The sequence below is a fragment of the Callorhinchus milii genome, unplaced genomic scaffold (assembly GCF_018977255.1).
Source record: "Callorhinchus milii isolate IMCB2004 unplaced genomic scaffold, IMCB_Cmil_1.0 Scaffold1, whole genome shotgun sequence".
Lineage (NCBI taxonomy): Eukaryota > Metazoa > Chordata > Chondrichthyes > Chimaeriformes > Callorhinchidae > Callorhinchus > Callorhinchus milii.
In genome coordinates this window covers 92853643-92869872 of record NW_024704742.1, presented here as the reverse complement: position 1 = coordinate 92869872, position 16230 = coordinate 92853643, and the positions used below count along the sequence as shown (strand labels likewise).

Here is a 16230-nt window from a genome sequence, read left to right as displayed (position 1 = left end):
AACAACATACAGACCAATATAGAGACTAACTGTACCATACGACTAACACAAATACGATAAGAAAGATACTTTTGTGAGTGTATTGCATGGATACTTATTAAATTGTATTATAGGACTGTACTAAAAGGCCACATGGAGTGCAAGAGGAAAATAAATCTTTGTATTTGTGAAGACGATTATGTTAATGATGTTAGACAGACTTTCTAGTTGTTATTTTCCGTTCTTGTGGTCTGGTCTGTTTCCAAATTGCATCAAATTCCTAGATAATAGATGTGTCAACACTGGTCACATGCTGAGAAACTATTTCAGAGGCAGCAGAAATGAGATACAAAATTGTTATCAATATGTGCAGATTTCAGAAGGTGGCCCAATCAATCATCTTCAGGTGAAATACCGTCGATTAGATTTGGCAATGCCCCAAAGCGAAGCGAATTACCAATCTTTATCTGGGGGATTATTGGCCAGGACACTATGAGAAACTCCATTCTCTTTTTTGAATAGTGTAAATGAACAAGATAAGATAATGCAACATAAAAAGATGAAGACTATAATATTCACAAGTGCAAAGATGTATTTTATGTTATGTGCACTACACGCCAGTAAGTTATATTCAGACTGAGACATCATTAAAAGGTGATCCCTTGCTTTAATGTACTAATGTGGATGGACCTCTCCTGCTGTCCTCCATGACCACAAGCAACAAATGGATTCTTGAAATCTTTGGGCCAAATCATCGTGCTGGGGTGGGGAATAGGGAGCAAGGTGTTTACACATGTTGATAGTTAAAGATGGGTTTGGATCACAATCTTCAGCAATGCCAGTAAAATTTTGATATTGAACATCTAATTTTTCACCTCAAAGAGTTTTGCCACTTTATGATTCTGAATCCTTATTCCCATGCAATGGGTCAGCAGCAAACTGAATTGATACTCCAAACTAATCTGAAAGGGCCATGTTGTGCAAATTTGTAAATTGCAAACATATGGCTTGATTCCGGATTAACCTACAACAAGCAAACCTACAGAGCAGGAAGATCGCAGGTTCAGTTCCCAAGCTCTGATTAGTAACTCATCTCAGCCAAGTGGCAGAATGTAAACCAAGTTCCATTCCACTGCTCACAGTGGTCAATGGCTTTTGCAATATGGACAGGCCTGGCTCACTGGCCTGGGGAAAGACAAGGAGAAGGAAGCAGGGAACAAAATATTGAGTCCTTTAATTTTTCACAGGATTAACATCATTAACTCGATTCAAATACAGTGGAAGCCAGTTAAAGCGGACGCATGGGGATGGACATTTTATCCAATTTAAGCAATGTCCGAAGTTAGTTAAAATATCATTCGCACCCAGCAGAGGAGCTGCAGTGACACTGTATAATGATATGTAATAATGTTGTTTCACTTGAATTCTATTCCCCCCCTCGTTCTTCCCTATTTCTCTGCCCCCTCACTGATTGACAGTCCAACTCCAGCTTTAGGTGAATGGCTGGAGTCCGTTGTCTGTCAATCGCAATTTGACTCCTCCCATCTACGTCCCAGAGTCCCTCGTGGCGGACACACAGAAGACTCAAGTGAGTACATTTAGTGCGGCATTTTGCCCGGATATACCGGATTTTTGTCTGAATTAACAGGCATATTTACAACAGGTAAAAATGCAACTGAATCAGGGCCAGGAGTTTTGTTAGATTTACCCAACGTCTTGGGTTGCATCTGGCAAAAAAAATTCCACTGTACTTGATTCATGTAAATATTCATGTCAAGTATTTCCGAAAAGTTTCATCCCTTTTCATTTTCAGAAAGCAATGGCAAGCAGTGGGGTGGGGTGGGGGGGACGGAGGGAAATCAATCTCACATTTCCTGTAATACAGCTTAGCTTTCTGCTGCCGATGACACTCGGTAAGCCACACTCTTCCATAAATTTAATTTTCCAGTGACAAGGCTTCTAGTCTAAACTCCGAATTACTGCAAATCAGGCAGCACTTTACAAGGCACTTGATCATGATTCCCTTTAAGCAGCATATTGCAAATAAATCAGAGGTTCTCTGTGGAAAGTAATTGGAAGGTCATTGAGATGTCTAAAAGATTAAGATCCTGCAGGGCATTCGGATGCTTTCAGTCTGTATTTGCAAAGCCCTCGGAGGTTCAAACTTATCATGACTGGCCCCATCACCGGTTCAAATATTGGTAACATAGTCATGATTTAAAAAAACAACTTTAAAGAAATCTCTGCAGAAAAGTTTCAAAGTGTTTCTTACCTTGTAATCTGTGTTCTCGTATTGAAATCGAGGGAACGCATTGAACGTAATACTTCGATGCAGCCCAGATACTGTAAAAAAAAGTTTGTAAAATGTTTCTGAATATTGCAGTTCTCGTTAAAATGTTGGCCTTTTCTCACACACCCGAGCTCAATCAAGAACATTAATCACTTCACTGGTTAAGTAACTGAAATATGCGTTGATTTATTTTTAAAAATGTAAAATGCATACATAAAGGAAAAGGGAGTAGAGGCATATAGAAGAGGAACAAGGAGGGGTGGTGGGTCAACACCGACATGGACTAGTGTACCAAATGCTGAAACATTCAATGTAATTCTATGCAATTTCTTTAACAAGTGGCATTTCCCTACAAATATAGCCACTGTACTTGACAGCAGTTCCCTCTGTGCTTTGAGATATTTCAAACTTATAGGTGTTATATAAAATGAAAGTATTATCATTATTTATTAGAAGTATTTGAAAACATCAACTAAATTTGCTGGTCCAAATGCCCTTAATTGCAACATAATACATTCCATAATAGACTCAATTTGTTAAGAAACATTCCAATAGTGATTCGGTGTGGCACCCTCCACTATCCCCTCACCCACCCATTTTAACATAATTAAGATTTTAGCATTGGGAGTTTTACTTTGTTTTACTGATCTCAGACGTTTTTCCCAGCAACATATAATCACCAGCCCAGAATGAATGACATCCTCAAATAATACATTAACATTTTGAGAAAGAAAGATGAATGTGGATGTGGATTTCAATGATATACAGATAAATACAAGGCATTTCATGCAGGAAGTAGGAATAGGTGTACTCCGTGGATGGGATAAAATTTGCGATGGGGAAAATTGAAAGAGATCTTGGGTTGTTAGTTGACTTGTAGCTCACCATGTCAAAACAGCACAAGGCAGCAATAAACAATGGATGCTGGGTTATATTGCCAAATCAGTTGCGTTCAGATCCTCAGATATCATACTCAAGTTATACAGTCCGCTGGTCAGTTCGCACTATTCTAGTCACCTTGACTTAATGGGCTGACCAAACCATAGATCAGTGAGATGCAATGATGATGATCCCTAGTGTTAGAGAAATGAGCTATGAACAACAACTAGACACCTAGAGCTCTTCAGATTTGAAAGGAGATGTCTCAGAAAGAACCTTATAGTCTACAAGATTTTAAATGGGATTGAACAACTGAACCCAGAACAATACTTCAGTAGAATTGCAAAGGGCAATTTCAGAACAGATACCAGGAAATTTTCTTTTCACAGAGCATAATTAATAACTGGAACAGATTGCTAGGAAGGGTGATTGAGGCCAGGACTCTGGATTCATTTAATAAAACAGCTTGATGCTGTGCTAGAAGATGGTAGGGTGGATATTCTGAAGGAAAAATAATAATAAATAATAATAATAATCCTTCAATTTGATATAGCGCCTTATCACGTCATCAAGATTTCTCAAAGAGTTTCACAGGATGCACTGTAAAGTGGATTCACTGTGTATTTTGTGGGCGCACTCAGCAGTCAATTTGCGCACAGTGTCCCACAAACAGTCACGTGAACAATTTTATTTTGGGGGATTTGTTGACCAGGAGATGTGGAGAAACTTCCCTTTATTTTCAAATAGTGCCATGGAATCTTTAACATCCATCTGAACAAGCAGACAGGAACTTGGTTTAATGTCTCATTCGAGGGATAGGATGAGATCAGATTGGGCCGAACGGCTTTCTTCACCCAAACCTCTCTTGTCATCTTGTGATACATTTGAAAAATGAAAGACTTTTCCTTTTCATAAAGTTCTTAACTGTGCTTTTTTTAAACATCGTATTTCATCAAGCTGTCAATGTGGATGCTGATTTGGGATTCTTATTTTTATACTGCTGCGCACTTTGAGAGACATTTGCCATAAGGAGGTCTGACTCAGCAGGAGCCTGGTGACTCAACTCCCTGCATCTGACGTGGTAAATAACCTACGAACACAGATTTAGAGGACAGGTGTGCATACAGCGGAGTCATAGAGATAAATTATTAAAAAAAACTTAACGTGCTCAACAGGGAAGAGGGCATTCAATAATAATATAATAATCCTTGCATTTGATATAGCGCTTTTCACGTCAGGAGGACGTCCCAAAGCGCTTCACTGTAAAGTGAATTGATTGTATATTTGTGGGCGAACGCGGCAGCCAATTGCGCACAGCAATGTCCCACAAACAGTCGTAGATTGAAAATGACCAATTTATTATTGTTTTTGGTTTTGGAGGGATTATTCAACATCTATACACAAGTGCAAAAGTGTAAAGCTGTTTGACCTTGCCCATGTAATTTATTTTGTTAAGCCTTCATAAAAAATTACCAACTGTGCCCCATACATTTGTTAAACTAGGGGCTAATTCTCCAGTTGTCAGTAAATTTACAAAGCTTAATTAAGTAGTTGAGAGCATTACATCCTCGCTTTACAAATCTTGGTGGCGTTTGTGATGGCACCTCAAACTATAGTTAGTTATATTTGTGTCTTTAAAAGCTCTGCATAATTAGTATTTGTTGTGGTTTATTTCCACTCGCTCTTCAACTACAATAGAAGTGCTGAAATCCTGGAAGTAGTTTTGGGGCCTGCCATTGTTTTGAAGTGGGTGAGAGGGTCTTTATAATAATAACTCTTGCATTTGGTAGAGTGCTTTTCACGTCGGGAAGATATCTCAAACTGCTTCACAGAATTTACCTTGAAGTGAGTGGCATGACTGTGCAATTGTAGGTCAATTTGCATATAGCAATGTCCCACAAATAGCCGTGAAATGAGTGACCAATTTTATTTGGGGGCTTGTTGGCCACGACACTGGGAGAAACTCCCTTCTCTTTTAGAATAGTCTTAGAAGCTCTTAGACTAATGATAACTTAGATAAACGCACACATGAGGGAGAAAGGTATAGGTGAGGATATGGGTGGGGGCTCGTGTGGAGTATCAACACCAACACGGACCATTTGGACCAAATGGCCCTGTCCATGCGATATCAGTCATTTTATTTTATGTAACTAGCTGTTAATTCGGGCCTCTGGAATCCTGCTAACTGAAGACATGACTCAATCCATATGCATGAAGAGAGAACTTCCTTTTTATAAATAGGTAGTGGCCATAAAGGTCAATAAGCACAGTTATCTCCTTCCCCTACCCTTCCCCCTCCTCTACTCAATGTTCAGCCCCATCTTTGTAAAGCACTCCAAGGCATTATCCTACTGAAGGGCTCCATATTAATACAAGTTGTTGCTGCTGTTGTTTCTACCTGATGGAAAGGCAACCGTAGAGTGGTAATTCTGGAAACTCATAAACAAGAGCTCTGAAAATATGCCAATGAAATTATTATTCTACCACACAAAGGCTAACGGGGAAAGTAAAACAGACATGATCCATGAGCAATGGTAGGTCAGGAGAGGTTGCCCAAAGCTTCAGTAGTTTTAGTGTAGGAGAGATCTGGCCTGCATGGAGAAGCTTTAATTGTAAACTATATTCTTGAACATAACTGGCTGAAGAGCATTGTTAGAATATCCTCTGAAATCAAACTTTGAAATCCTTTCTACTGCTGAGCTCTTAATGCACCAGCATCTAGGATGTAACAGATTAATTCTCTACACTTAGAATAAACAATAGAAAAGAGTGGTTATATGCATGAAACGCACATGATCTAACACCAAAAGTAAAAGTCTGTGGTGCTTGCAGAGTTAATATATACTTTTTTCCCTTCCCAACAGACAGAAAGTGTCTCCGGCTGTGCCCATGTGAACAGGCAGTCGCGCTCACTTACAGTTAATAACTGGGCCCAGTGAGGACGTTGACCTGGAGGGGGCTGAAGCAGCCTCGAAGCTTAGACTAATGATGACTATCTCCTCTGCTGATAACTACCTGCAGTGACTCCAATTAGCCAGATCTACTTTAAAAAATGCAAAAAGTATCCTCTCCACTTTCTGAATTGGGAAGACTCTATTTCAAATAGCGACTATTGACTCTTGCTTGTTAAAATAGTGGCAAAAATACTACAACTGTTTCACATTTTTTATTGGTCTCTACCATTGTGTATACTTCAATAAAACAATGCTTTCACAGTAACTCTATGGATCCCTGGAACTGTGGTACATCAATGATAATCTGCGTACATGTCTTTTTGGTTATTTTTATTTAGCTTTTTAAAATCAATGAAAACGGCACAGCTTTCTTCAGATTGTAAATCCTGCTGACGCTGCAATATTAAATAACAGTAGAGGAGACAGAAGAAGTATTTTTCTGCAAAATACAAAATCGCACAATTACAAGATTGGTTTGGATGAAGAAGGCCCTTCAGCCTATCCGATCTCATCTCTCCAGAACACCCACCCTACTGTTTCCCCCATCATTGCATCAAACTGCTTCTTAAATGAGTCTAGTGTCCTGGCCTCTACCACCTTTCCTGGCAATCTGTTCCAATCATTGTTTATCCTCTGCATAAAGAAACACTTTATGGTAAAGTTGCCCTTTACAATTCTAAAACAATGTCCTCTTGTTCTACTGTCTTGATGCATCCTAAAGTATTAATTTGGGTTTACTTTTACAATCCCTTTTAAAATGTTGTATACCTCTATGAGATCCCCTCTGAGTCGACTTCTCTCAAGACTGAAGAATCCTAGATTGTCTAGTCATTGCTCACAGCTCATTCTTCTAATACTAACACTGGGGATAATCCTTGTTGCTCTCCTCTGCATGCCTCAAGAGTCTGATCAGCCCCTCTTATGTTGAGGTGACCAGAAATATATACAAAATTCAAGCTGCGGTCTGACCAGAGAGCTAACCAGACAGAGACATGTTCCTTCAGCTCATGCACAAGAAAACCTAGTCTGCTGATTGGTAGAAAATTATTCCTGGGCTGAGTAGAGTGCGGTTTTCAACCCTCCTTGGCAGATCAACAAAGTACAGAGTAACCCTGCACTTCGGCACACTGCAGCAAGTATGAATCCAAAACAAGTGCTCTGTGGAACTGCTGTATACGATATGTGTGGAACAGTACCGTCTCCTGGTGCTCAATGGCCAGTAAAATGCACAGGCAGTGCAGCACTTGCAAAGCAGTCAGCAGTGGGAGTGAGATGGGTTTCTTCTAGTGTATGTCAGGTTCCTAGTGTCTCCAGTATTCCCAACAACCATTGGAAATGCTCCCTAGAGCAGTGACTGCCGCCCGCTTGACTTTCTGTGCACTGTGCAGGCACATCTCAATGACGTCAGAGATGATACCATCGGCCATCTGATGATCCAGAAGTCCTGATCTGGGTGCACTATAACGTGCAACCTAGAGGATCTACTAACCTAGTTACGCCATTATGACATGATGGTTTAGGTCCATAAAATGAGATCCCGCACTGAACAGGGTCCAACTATTAGTTCAAATATCCTCTAAGATCTTGGATTTACAATAAAACTCATATTGCCTAAAGGGAGAATAAAAGATGGCAGCAATCTAGCTCTGAAAGGAAGAGACCAATTCCTCGAATAGGGAGCACTCCAACTAATGGTCTTTATACTGGAGAAGTTAAACACATATATGAGTCCACTCGGGTTGAGATTTACACAATTTATGTAGCAGTTCCAAATATCCAGAAACATCTTAGCAAATTCTGAAAGACAGCTTTAATTTTGAACCTGATTTTCTGTGAGTTCTTCTAAGAACGAGAGAAAAAAGATATAAAATTTAAGTCTGAATTCAATGGTTTGCCAAATGAAACATAAATATATCTACCCAGGTGGAATTTCTCCCCCATAACACTTTGAAACATTGCAAACTTTATCCTTTATCTCTTTTTCATGGGCTTTTGAGGCATGAGAAAGCTCAAGTAACCATATTTGTTTTGTCACTTTTTGGGTCTCATCAGAAGGATGGTAATTGATTTTTCTGCTGTCGCACATTCTTATGTTCCTATTTCACAAGCTGTAAAATGGCTGCCAAGCTTGTTTTCAAAAAATGGATGATCTGATTAATTTCATGTTTGTAGAGGTTTGGTTCAAGTGGGTCAGATGAATTTACATACCAAGGAGAAAGACTCTTAGATATGCAGTCAAAATAGTGCAATATCACATTTCCACTAAAACCTGGTTCCAATTTAACGTCATTCACCCAGTGGCTGGGACAAAACAAGAGAGGGAAAGGTATCCAACAACACCAGAGCAAGAGAGAGAGAGAGAGAAAGAATAAACCAGCAAGGAAATCAAAAACAAGAAGAAAGAAAAACAAAGTAACTTGGAACTTTTTAATGAAGATATTCGTATCTAATTACAGTATGTCTTCATTGGATTCCATCACAAGATCGGTTTGGATTAAGAAGGGCCTTTAGCAAATTTGATCTCATCCCTCCAAAATACCCATCTTTCCATCACAGCATCAAGCTGTTTTTTTAAAAATAAGTCCAGTATCCTGGCCTTAACCAGGACACTGGACTTACCTTCAAGGTCCTCCGCGGTCTTGCTCCCCCCTACCTCTCTGACCTCATAACCCCAATTCAGCCTGTCTGCTCCCTCTGCTTGGCGGACATTTGCGTCAGATCCCCCGCACTTTCTGCTCCACCATTGTCGGTCGGGCATTCAGCATCTCTGCCTCCACATTCTGGAACTCTATCCCATAATCCCTCCCCCTCACCCCCTCTTTTGCCTCCTTTAAGTCCCATTTGGATCGTGGCTTCGGCCACCCTTACCCCCATCCCCAACCCCCTGCTCTCCTCTCCTTCTGACCCCAACTCCCAGCTTGGGTCCAAAACACCTGATTGTCCGGCACCCTGGGACGTCTTTCCAACGTGAAGTGCGCTATACAAGTGTAATTTGTTGTTGTTGTCTTAACCACTCTTTCTGACAACTTGTTCCAGCTGTCAATACCCCATGGGTAAAGAAAAACTTCCTGTGGTGTCTCTTCTGAAATTGCCCTTTGCAACTCTAGGTCTTTGCAACTCTAGGTCGTCCAAATCTACTGATGGTGCATAACAAGAAACCTCATTTGCAAAAATGGTGGCTGCATCCAGTAACCAGAAGTATGTAATGGTAACCTGTGGGAACAACAATCTGATGGTAACGACTTCTGTAACAGAGGTCCTGTGAACTGTCAAAGTCTTTCAGAAATACTGCAAAACTATGGAGAAACCATTGAATTAAGCTGCATGAGCCAAGAGTCTCATTTTAGTCAGATAATAACTGTTGCTTAAAGATACGAAGACAGCTTTAGTTATGATCAGAAAATCAATACAGCATTGTGAATTGTTGTCTCTCCCACTGCAGTGGCTCAGCACCACCATAGCATTCCTAGCTGTAACCCGACCGCTATCCAATAGAGTTAGAATTCATAATGTGCAGAACTTTTGGATGAAATGATTGCTTTCAGCAAGATTAATGAGGGAGTTTCTGCTCCAGGCCTCAGCTCTTCCTCCTCCTGTAGTGATCTTGATGTTGCCATCAACTTTCAAAAGTTATTTATGTGCAATGAATGAAACTAACCTCTAGCGTCTAACTTGTGATATTTACGCAGGGGCTGGAATAACAAAAAAAAAACCTGCATTTGATGTAGCACCTTATCGTGTCATCAAAATCAAAGCACTTCACAGCAACTGTGACTGTACTTGTAGGCAAATGCAGCAATTTGCACATAGCAATGACCCACAAACAGCCCTGAGGTGGATGACCAAGTTTGTCTGGGGGATTATTGGCCAGGATACTGGGAGAAACTCAGTAACCTTTGCTACATAATCTTTAATGTCCACCTGAACAGGCAGAAGGAACCTGGTTTAACGTCTCACCCAAAAGATAGGATGTGTTAATTATGGCTGTAATTTAACTCACGTAATACGTGATAATTGAGATTTCTAAAAGCTGCCAAAGAACAGGAAAAAAGATCAGAGAGCAAAACACCATTTTCCCACAACCATCTGTTCGGCACTGCAGTGTTGGTTGGTTGACACTCCATGGATTTGGAGAGCCATCATCCAGAGGATGTCGAAAAGCCTCACATTATTTTTGCCGCAATGACATTTTCATGGTGCAATGACGTGTTTGACTGAGATTGCGTTATTGCATCTGAGGGCTTGGCAACAAACAAACAACATTTACTAAGCACTTTCCATAAAGACTGTGCCGTTTAAATACAGTAGCTTATCTACCCGCTCTCTGAAGTACATTCACTCCCATTCATTGTTATTCAATATGTATACTCTGACATACCATGAGTTTTGACACATCATCACTCGATGTATCAAACTTAAACCATCATCACCATTAATAGAGAATCCTCATAAAACATCCTCTGTATTACATACCCTTCCTATAACTTTCCCAGAATTAATCCATAAATCACTTACCAATATACTAATTGTAACCTCTGTCACCCGCATTTTTAAAAAAACATTTTAGATATACACCTTGCCTCATTTATAGGGTTCTGTATCTAATGCATATGAATCTCCTGGAATTACAGTCATTATAAAGAGAGTTGTCGGTCATGAATTTTACAATCTGTTCTCTAGAAATACAGAGATTACTCAATTATAGAATTACTGGGTGAGTCATGAATGACTCACTGGAGATTCTTGACGGTTTAACTTCAGACCTCTTTATAATGCTCTTTTCTGTATGGCTCTGAAAGACATTGTTCTAGGGATCTATGGCAGTGTACCAAGGTTGTGTCAAGGGTAAATGGCAAACTTTACTGCGCACTTGAAGTAATCCTCTTAGATTAATGCACTTTCTAAAAATTCTAATGGCCTCTTGTAGTCCCTTAACAGAATCTACTACTGAAAAGTTATACATTTTGAATATTGGTGCCAAAATGATCTTACTCTGTTATTTATGACTATCTCTATCCATTACAGCTTCGCTTGCAACCAAAGAATTCAATATGGAATATAGATGTATAGATTCACACACAGACAGACATTTCATCTTTATCTATACTCAGTTGGGAGGACTCTGTGGGAGGACTCCTTTTGGGAGGACTCCTTTAATATATTTCCTCTGTCCTCTCTCTCCCAGTCTCCCTCTCTCTCTCTCACACACTATCTCAGTCTCTCTTAGTTTCTCTCTCAGTCTCTCTTTCTCAATCTTTCTTTCTCACAATCTCTCTCACTCTCTTGGCCTCTCTCACTAGCTCAGTCTCTCTCTCGCTCAGGCTCTCTCTCTTAGGCTCTCTCTCAGTCTTTCTCGGTCTCTCTCACAAAACACGCAGTCAACACGCTTTTCTCTCTCACAATCTCCCTCTCTCTCAGTCTCTCTCTTCCACTCTCTCTCTGTCTCTCTCACGATCTCAGTCTATCTCTCTCAGTCTCTCTGTTTGTCCCACATAGCTCCCATGACAACCAGAAAAAGTGTCATACATTTGTTACAGAATATAGATGTATGGATGGTGTGCTTTCCTCTGTCGCTATGTAGTTGCAGAATACGATGCATGCCTCATATTTGGGGGTTTCAATAAAGCATTTAATATAGCTCATCAACGATAGGAGATCACACCCCACAATAAAATATGCCCATGACACTGCCAGTTGCAAGACCTTTCCGATGAGGTACAAATCATGTCTGTACGTCAATCAGTTATTGCGTGATTGTCAGATACTCAGACAGACCCTTCATCTTTATTAGTATAAGATATTAGCTATGTAACTGGGTACTGTGATAAATTTATCGCACAATGGAGCAATATGGCTACGATTTAATTCTTAGGCTGTCAGCAAGCTCCAGGGGATTCTGTGTTGCCAGAGCTAAACATTTTGTTAAGGATTCTAGTTCATACATTCTTGACACTGAAATAGAAAATCACAATGGGGTAAGACAGACTTTACAGAAAATCATGTGAAGCACTTTGAGATACTTTGCCTTTACGGATGTTATATCAAGTACAAGGTTTATTATTATTATTATATTACAATATAAGGCTTCAAAGTTGTCATGAGTTTCTTTACTTCTGTAATTTCAATGCCCTGTTACTAAATGTTTTAAAAAGTTTTAAACTGTTATTTCTGCTCTTTTTCTTAGCTCCAAAGGCCAGTTTTTCTGCCAATCAATGTCAGAACTTTAAAGATTGATCTTGCCAATTGGAGCAGACACATCAATATGCTGAGGCTTTTATTAATGGGTGGGAAGCAGAGACGAGTGGGGGATAAAGAACAGACATACAACAGAACAGGAGCTGCTGATTTATCACATCATCAGTGCCCTAGGAGTTAATGCTTGCTCATTGGAGGGGAAGCACACAATCTGAACAGATCAAGAAGTAAATTTGACAATAACAATGACAATCTACAATATTACTAGGCACCGGGAATCCGGAATTCATACAAAGCCGGACTAAAAGCGAAACATCTTTTAACCTAGGCCAGTGTATGGATAGTGGTTAGACTGTGGCCAGCCCACCTCTCCCAGCACAGCCCCCGCTCGCTGGCCTTCAGTGCCCAGGGATATCAGCTTTGACTCAGTTTGAATCCTGCGATCAGAAGACATCTTATTTGCTATTTTCTGCTTGGGATTCAAGCAGTTACAATGCCGGAACCAGGATTTACCAGCATTTATTGCCGATGAAGAAAGGCCAACATCAAAAAAAGCTGGCAAATACCACTGCAGTAATTGTAATTCCACTTAGCTGGAAATTCCAGCTCTCCAGACTGCATCTCCACCCCCCACCCCCAGTCTATATTAACATACTCTATTAACCTAGTAGTTAGAGCACCTCGTTGTGTAATAAATGCTTTATACGTGTCCTGCTCTTACCCACTTCTCAGTGTCATTTCGGACCCAGTTGTCTACCTATGCTCTTGACCAATCAGGAAACTCAAGAAATGGGAAGAAAAAAAGCTTTTAAAAAAGAATTCAGGTTTATAGCGTAGTGTCTTGCGACAACCTTCAGCACCTTGGGACAACCTCCTGATGCGAAAAACACTATAAAAAGGCAATTTGTTGTTGCTGGTGGTGGTGATTCGTAATGAGATTCCGGATAACATCAAAATGGGGACTCCTTCCGGTAACTTGAAGTACATCATGTTGACTGACAGGAACTTTGCTCTGGAAGTAGACAACAGTAGCAGCAGAGCTGCTGCTGGTTGGCCTGGCATACTCCCAGTTACCAGAGGCCATATGGTGAGATCTCTCAATGACTCAGTGAATGTGGTACAAAAGAGGAAGACGGGGCAATCACTACTTCTGATCAAAGCATCCCCAAAATCTGGAGATAAATATATCCAACAACAACAAATTACATTTGTATAGCACCCTTCACACCAGGAGGACGTCCCAAGGAGCTGGACAGTCAGGGATTTGGACCCAAGCTGGGGTTTGAGTTTAGGAGGGGTGCGAAGCAGGGAGGTAGGGGTAGGAGGGTGACCGATAGCACCATCAAAGAGGAGGATCTTGAGACGGATCTTGAAGAAGGCAAGGGAGGGAGCAAGGTGAAGGGACTGTGGGATAGAGTTCCAAAGGGTGGGAGCAGAGAAGCAGAAAGTCAGGATCAACCTCAGCTGTAACGATCGGTCAGGCGAGGTATTGGAAGGCTCTCGCCACTTGTAGTGTGCCAGCTTGGCCACGAGTCACAGCGTTTAGGAAAAAAACAGTAGAAATGGGGAAAGGAGAAAAGGCGCCCAAAACAGAGCATAAAATAATAAACAGATGAAAACTCAGCAACAGCTTTATGCTTCCACCATGTGATGAAAGGGTCTGGAAAATATTGTCCTGCTCATTAATTTCCAAAGCCAAATGAATGCGAGTGTTACTTCACAGCTGTGACATTTAAATGAATTAAAAAGATTAAAAGCACTCCACTCCATGAATTCTTCATAGATGAATGGAATCTTTCCCAGAAGCAAGTTACAAATCAATTGTCATTGGGGCATTCAATAGTTTATGTTTGAGGTCAGATTTTTTATGTGCAATTGTATGTGTGTGTGGAGGGGTAAACTTTCACTTTAGTTGTATATTTGAGATACTGTTGTGCAGAAATTACAAAATGCAGTCACAACGATTTACAGTAAATTGTGTGAAGCCCTTTGAGACGTCGTTGTGACGTGAAAGGGGTTATATCAAATGCAACAATTTTTATTTTACATATTCAATGGTGTCTGTGGTGATTTAACCCAAACACAAATTGGATATTTGCCTTCTTTGTTTTTAGAGGAGATAATGCATACTGTGCTCTCCTTCTGTTCCGGTCAACAATCCTCCAGATGAATTGGTTATTCACTTCATGGCTGTTTGAGGGGCACTGCTAGGCTCAAATTGGCTACATGTTCGTAAACACATACACAGTCACTACCCTTGATAGTAAATATTCACAAAGAAATTTGAGATTTTCAATTTGTTATAAGCACTGTATTTTACTACTACAGATTAGCAGAAATAATTAAGCACAATGGACAACATTATGCAGTAAAATAAAAACTGAAGAGTCATTTATACTGTAAAAAATAAAGCTTAAAACTGACACTTGTCTGATATTCTTCCTTCATTCCTTCTCCCCTCCCCTCAGTTATTGTAACGTCAGGCAGGTTGCTAAATTCCAATGTTAAGAGCTTATCTCTCTGCCGACTTTTACCATGTCAAGCTCTTAACCATCAAATGCAATGCCAGTCAAACCTCCACATGGGAACAATATGCAGAACTGCATCATGTTCTTTGCTACCTGGAGTTGAGCATTAATAGTATTACTGTCAGTGTATTTATGAAAAGGATATTTATCTCATGTAGGATTATTGTTACAAACAAGAGGACTTCACACAATCAATGCTAATCACAAGCATCAGCAAGCATACTGACAAGTAACAAGCACTTTCCCTATGAAATAGGCATGCAAGGTTCATGAAATGCAGAGAGGATCTGTTTCAATGATTCTAGGCTGCATACAATTTACATTTGCATAGCACCATTCATGTAAAAAAAACAGTGGAAACTACGTAACAAAGAGAGAATACAGAAACAGCCTGATCACAAGAGATGAGAACTTGGATGAATTAAGTTTGGACTCAGTCTTGGAGGGTTTGATATCTGGTTTTCCCAATCTGAATTCAGGTATAAAGTGAGTGAGTTCTGGGACTGGCTCACTAACTAACATGGGTAGGAAAAAATATTCAGATACAGAGTGGTTGTTCTTATTAACGAGCCTTATTGTAAAGCATACTGCTCAGTGTATGAGACCTACTTTCACTTTAATATGGAGACCACAACCTACATACTGCCATGTGTCAGCATGGTTCACGTGCACCTCTGAATAAAACCGTTGTGGGCTTAAGCCCCATGTTAGGACTTTCAGCTCAAAATCCAGGCTAACATTTCAATGAAGTATTGGGAAAACGTTGCATTTTTGGAGGTTCCGTCTTTCAGCTGAAGCACTTAATCTGAGGTCTCGTCTGCCTGTTCAGGTGGACGTTAAAGATTCCATAGCACAAGTAAAATGAGAATGGAGTTTTTTCTGGTATCCTGCCCAACAATCTCTCCAGATAAAACTCTTGTTGTTCACTTCATGGCTTTGTTGATTTTGCTGTGCGAAATTCGTGAAGAACAAAGATCCCATCAGAGCAGAGTAAAAAACAAATAGGTATTATCAGAGGTACAAAATCTAGCTGGCCTTAGCCTTAAGTTCAGTGTATTAAAAATTAAGATAATACAGAATTTTGGAAATTTCTTACATTGAGTGTCAATTTGAACCATTTTTAAAGATTTGAAAGTCCTTCACCTCCAGTTTGATGATGTTAGTTAGCTGATTGTTTTTAATGGATTTTCCATTAAAAAGCCTAATTGTTCGTAACCCCTCCACATAAGATGGCTCTAAAAACAATAACATCAGTGGGCAGTTACAACTTCATTTGCCACGTTAATCCCAGTTCATAACATAATTTACTAATGAAGCCTTTAGGAGATTTAAAAACAACCACTTGCGGTTGTCTGCTTATTAATTATACTTTGTAAGTTTTGTACTCCATATGTAAACAGATGTA

General features: G+C 40.0%; 1 protein-coding gene across 1 annotated transcript in view; it reads right to left on the bottom strand.

Moving 5' to 3' along the window:
• The window catches only part of LOC103182842 (SHC (Src homology 2 domain containing) transforming protein 3), a 50182-nt gene that overhangs the window by 19899 nt on the left and 14053 nt on the right, over nt 1–16230 (bottom strand). Inside the window, exon 2 of the mRNA XM_042346843.1 lies at nt 2252–2322. Within this exon, the coding sequence (XP_042202777.1) occupies nt 2252–2322 (71 nt within the window). The remainder of the gene's footprint in view (nt 1–2251; nt 2323–16230) is intronic.